Source organism: Brassica napus, chromosome C1 (assembly GCF_020379485.1).
Source record: "Brassica napus cultivar Da-Ae chromosome C1, Da-Ae, whole genome shotgun sequence".
NCBI lineage: Eukaryota > Viridiplantae > Streptophyta > Magnoliopsida > Brassicales > Brassicaceae > Brassica > Brassica napus.
The window spans coordinates 11,162,243-11,166,909 of NC_063444.1; the positions used below are offsets into that span (position 1 = coordinate 11,162,243).

At 35.0% G+C, this 4,667-nt stretch overlaps 1 protein-coding gene across 2 annotated transcripts; it reads right to left on the reverse strand.

Annotated features, from left to right (window-relative positions):
* Positions 1 to 601: 601 nt before the first annotated feature.
* On the reverse strand, positions 602 to 4,269 carry LOC106371677. 2 transcript variants are annotated; one of them, XM_013811769.3, is made up of 3 exons: positions 2,167 to 4,269; positions 1,463 to 1,559; positions 602 to 1,268 (listed from the first exon to the last, which is right to left on the reverse strand). In XM_013811769.3, the coding sequence occupies exons 1-3, from the start codon at positions 2,899 to 2,901 to the stop codon at positions 748 to 750; spliced, it is 1,353 nt and encodes a 450-aa protein (XP_013667223.1). In that variant the 5' UTR covers positions 2,902 to 4,269; the 3' UTR covers positions 602 to 747. The 2 variants fall into 2 exon arrangements, with proteins under 2 accessions (XP_013667223.1, XP_013667230.1); XM_013811776.3 differs by having other exon boundaries at positions 602 to 1,259; positions 2,167 to 3,250.
* Positions 4,270 to 4,667: the final 398 nt, after the last annotated feature.

The following is a 4,667-nucleotide window of genomic DNA, read 5'->3' on the forward strand; positions in this document are numbered from 1 at the left end:
GAACCGATACCCAAAATGCCTATGCCTATTTTTTGGGCCGACTCATTGGGTCGAGTCTCTTATTCGATGGACCTTGCGGAGGGATGAAATCCATCTCCTACACTCATTCATACCAATTTTTAAATAACATAACTATACCATATCAAAAATTTAATAATACATACAGTGGTAGAGCCACGTTTAGAAGCAAGGGTGTCAAGTGACCCATATGAAATATATAAAGTTTAGTTTTTAGGCTTATTTTCACGGTTATCATTGTGGTGAATTGGTCAAAAGCTCTTCTTTTGACCCACGTCTTAAGTTCAAGTCTCAATTGTATATCTTTTTAACCAATCCTAAATAACTATGACCCATGTCAAATCAAAATCTTGCTCCGCCGCTTAATACATATTGACAAAAAATTTAAAATATAGATTCTAGTGAACGGCAACTAACATGTAACAAAAAATCTTATTCTCACAGTGATAAATCAAGAATAAGTTCATCCATCAAGGAAGTAACAAAACCATTCCCCAACTCTTCAACTACATAGTCTTGCTCATCACCATTGATAAAACCCCATTTCATTTCCTTCACATAAATCTCTCTTCACATAAATCTCTTAAGTTCAAGTCTCAATTGTATATCTTTTTAACCAATCCCCATGTCAAGTCAAAATCATGCTCCGCCACTGAATACATATTGACAAAAATTTTAAAATATAGACTCTAGTGAACGGCAACGAACATGTGACAAAAAATCTTATTCTCACAGTGATAAATCAAGAATAAGTTCATCAATCAAGGAAGTAACAAAACCATTCCCCAACTCTTCAACTACATAGTCTTGCTCATCACCATTGATAAAACCCCATTTCATTTCCTTCACATAAATCTCTCTCTTCTCTTCCACTTCCCAACTCATAAACATATATTCTTCTTCTTGTCTCCTCATCAGCCATTCTTCAACAATCTTCACTAACTTATGCTCGTCTCTTGTGTCAGTATTCCCGTCTTCTCTGAAAAAATCTAGCAAAAGATTGTCTACTTTCTGAGACGCCAGTAACTGGCTCAGTTCCTCAGTCAATCTAGACTTCAGTAAAGCAAACAAACGGGTTGCTCGGTTTTCGGATTGATTTTCTTCGGTTTCGACCATGGGATGAGAGTCATAATCTTGTCTTTCAACATCTTGCTCTATACGTTTCTCTAAATCCACAGGCACAAGTCGTACCAAAGTCTCAAATCTTCTACTCTTCCTCAATAGCTTCTTCCCATGGGTTTCTGTAAGTACTATAAAAGGTTAACTTTGCGTTATACAGTATATATAAACAATACTCATTCGTAATGTATTATGTATATAGTCTTATTTGTTTAAACAAACACATTATATAGAGAATATTACATTATATGATACATAGAAAGAACACAAGCAATGACCTTATACCCTATAATCGAATATTCAAGAAGATCATCGGTGAACTTACCTTTTTGATGCGAATGAGGAGTTACTACATTATCTTGGAATGCACATTCCAAGATAGATATCGGACTGAGTTGTTCTTTCTCTTCGTTCACGCATTCCTACATTTTATAGTGGTTCAATTACTTCGTTGTTACAAGTAAATTATATAAAGTCAACCCACTTCATGACAACAATATTTTACATATCTCCACATATTCCCAAATCATTACAAGTATTATACTAATTCGGTAATTTCAAAACATTTGGGTTTTAAACTTTTCTTTAACTAGTGCAACTGTGTGGGATATTTTTATAGAGTACGAATACAAATTCAGGATCAATTTGCCTTGGTAAGTGAGTGATATCATCCGTAGAATCCGGTTTCGAAGCCACCAAGAAGAAATAGCATCCCTCGGTTTCATCGCAAATACCATTTATTAATCACCTTCTAAAATAGTATAATTCCTCTTAACCCTCACGTGACTCGCACGCATGAACCGACAACTTAAAAAAGACCTAACTCAACTCAGCTTTAAAACTAACACAGAGAGTACTTTACATGCTAAGCCAAATGACTTGACCTAATGTTTTGCTGTTGTAATAAGTTGGTGAGATGTTTTAATGAATAGAGTTTATCTGTGGTGTGAGTCGTGTGACGTGCTGGATGATAATTGGACAAAAGCTTAAAAAGATAGCAGAAAAAGCTTTGAAAGTTTGCTAACTAACCTCTCTGTTGTCGTTGACAGACGATCTGTCACTGACGAGTGACCCTACACAATCCCCACTCATCATAACTACTACTCTGTTTGTTGTCTCCTCCCTCTCATCTCCCACGGCGTCGTTTTCCTTCGACGTCTCAGATTCGCCACTCGACTGAGTCACCTCCGAGTTCGTGAACAACTCGCTGCCAACACTCGTCGAGTCACCACCGGTGGAGTTTGACAACGTCGCTTCACCGGAAAATGATGCATTGGACGGTTGGTCTAGACTCTCTTTCAGAAACTCACCGAATGTCAATGATCTCCCTCGTTGGATCTTCTGTTCACGTCCCTCCGTTCTCCGTTCAATCTCTCCGTCGTCGACGTTATTAACTTCACGGTGAGAAAGTTTTTTCCAGAGGTTTCTAGAGAAGCTCCTCGAGAACATCCCTTTCTTTCGAGACGGAGAAGGAGGTTTAACGGAGGAGGAAGGGAACGGCAAGAGTTTAACGGCGCTGAGTACCGCCGTGGAAGCTTTCTTAACGGCGTGACTAAACGCCAGCCCGCAGTTAGAACGCCGTTTGCGGTGGAGTATTCCGGACCGTTTGATCTCGGCGTCGAGGAGACGAGGGAGGGATTTGAAGCCGTTGGATGAGCAAGAAGAGCTGAGATCATCAAGAAGGTAATCTCTAAGACTCAGTGACTTTAATCGTCTCTTGCTCATGGGAAGCCGATGATCGGAGGAAGTGATCGAGGACGCCATTGGAGAAATGAAACTTTGAAGAGCATAAACGTATGAGTGATGAGAGTAAAGAATGTGAGATAGAGAGCGTTTGCATTAGCATATATTCTAAACCATATAAGAAGAGCTAACTCATAAGGAAAATAATGCGTGTGGTTTTGGTAGTTAGTGTAGCCATTTAATATGTTAGTGATCAAGTTAATATGTTTTGTTTCTTATTTCTTTAATCTTTTGAAATTGGAATCACGTATGTTTAGGGGTGTTCAATCCGGATATCGGTTCGGTTTCGGTTCGGTTTTTTCGGTTTTTCGGTGTTTCGGTTTATAAAAAATATCTGCCATATTAAAACTATATTTAATATGATTTGGTTCGTTTTATATACCGTCGGTTTTTGGTTTATTCGGTTTTATACCAAAAAAACCGTAAATATATTTATTTTTTAAAATATTTTGTGAATTTTACTTTATAAGATTAGATATCGGCTTTAAATTTAATTATAACATGGCGATATTTTAGTTTTTAAATAATTTTTTTTTTTACTATTTAAATAATCAGTAAACATATTTATTTAATAACAGTAATAGTTTTATGGAATATAAGTAAGAAATATCAGTAATCCATAATACTATTAAACAAAAAAGTAAAAAATATGTTTTTTAATTTGATAAAAAAAATTTGAACTTAAAATAAAATATTAAATAACTAAAATAAACATTTAAGTAGGAAGATCATACCAATAAAATAAATTAGGTATATATTATTAATTATATTATATAATTTACATATACTTATACTTTATATTTTAATTGATCGGTTTATTCGGTTTGATCGGTTTATATACCAAACCATATCCATATACCACGGTTTCTTAAAAATGACATTCATTCGGTATATTCGGTACTACCAAATTCAAACCATTTTTTCTATTTCGGTTCGGTTCGGTTTTAATTGGTTCGGTTTTACCGGATTGAACACCCCTACTTATGTTGGATATTTTATTGATTTGATGGAGTAGAGGTTAGCTTTTTATTTTGATAAATTAGGAGCGGGGAATTGTCATTAAATATTCAAATTAAAAAAGTTTTATTACAAAGTAAATGAAAAAAATTATTTTGGCAGATCTAAATTAGTACACAAGGTATGATTGCTTAGTAATCTGTACTAATATAAATGAAACAACCGAAAACAAAATCATACGCAGATTTGAAAACCTTTGTGTGTAACTCACGGCATCATCTTTAGATAATTAGTATACGTTTTTAGTCTTTTTAAGAAGCAATCAAAGATGTAGTTAAAACGAGCATAATGAAAGGTACCTAAATTTGTTTGGATTTATTTGTTTATGGGTTTAAGAGAGTAAAGACCTCAAGTTAGACCTCTTCAATAAGACATGTGACGAGATTTTTGCTTCCATAACCGTACATTTGACCTTAAAACCTTCTTCAGGTGCTCTATTTCATTCACAAAGTTAAAACAGAACCATTTCATCAGAATGTCCAGTGGGCTTGGTCGTTTTGCCGAGGCTCAGTTCTTCTTTCTTACTCCTCTAGGCTTGTTTTGTTGTTGGCCCATTTGGGATTCCACACTGATTGAATTAAAGTGTTACCTCTTTCTCTAGATGGATAATTTGTTTAATTGACACCAAATTTGAACCTGACATCAAATATTAGCTGCCTAGATAGAGCTTTAATAAAAATGTCTGCTGATATTAAAGATAGGATGAGAAATAGGTTTCACAAATAAATTCAGCAGAGTAACAATTTCATGCACATAGTTATTATCTATAG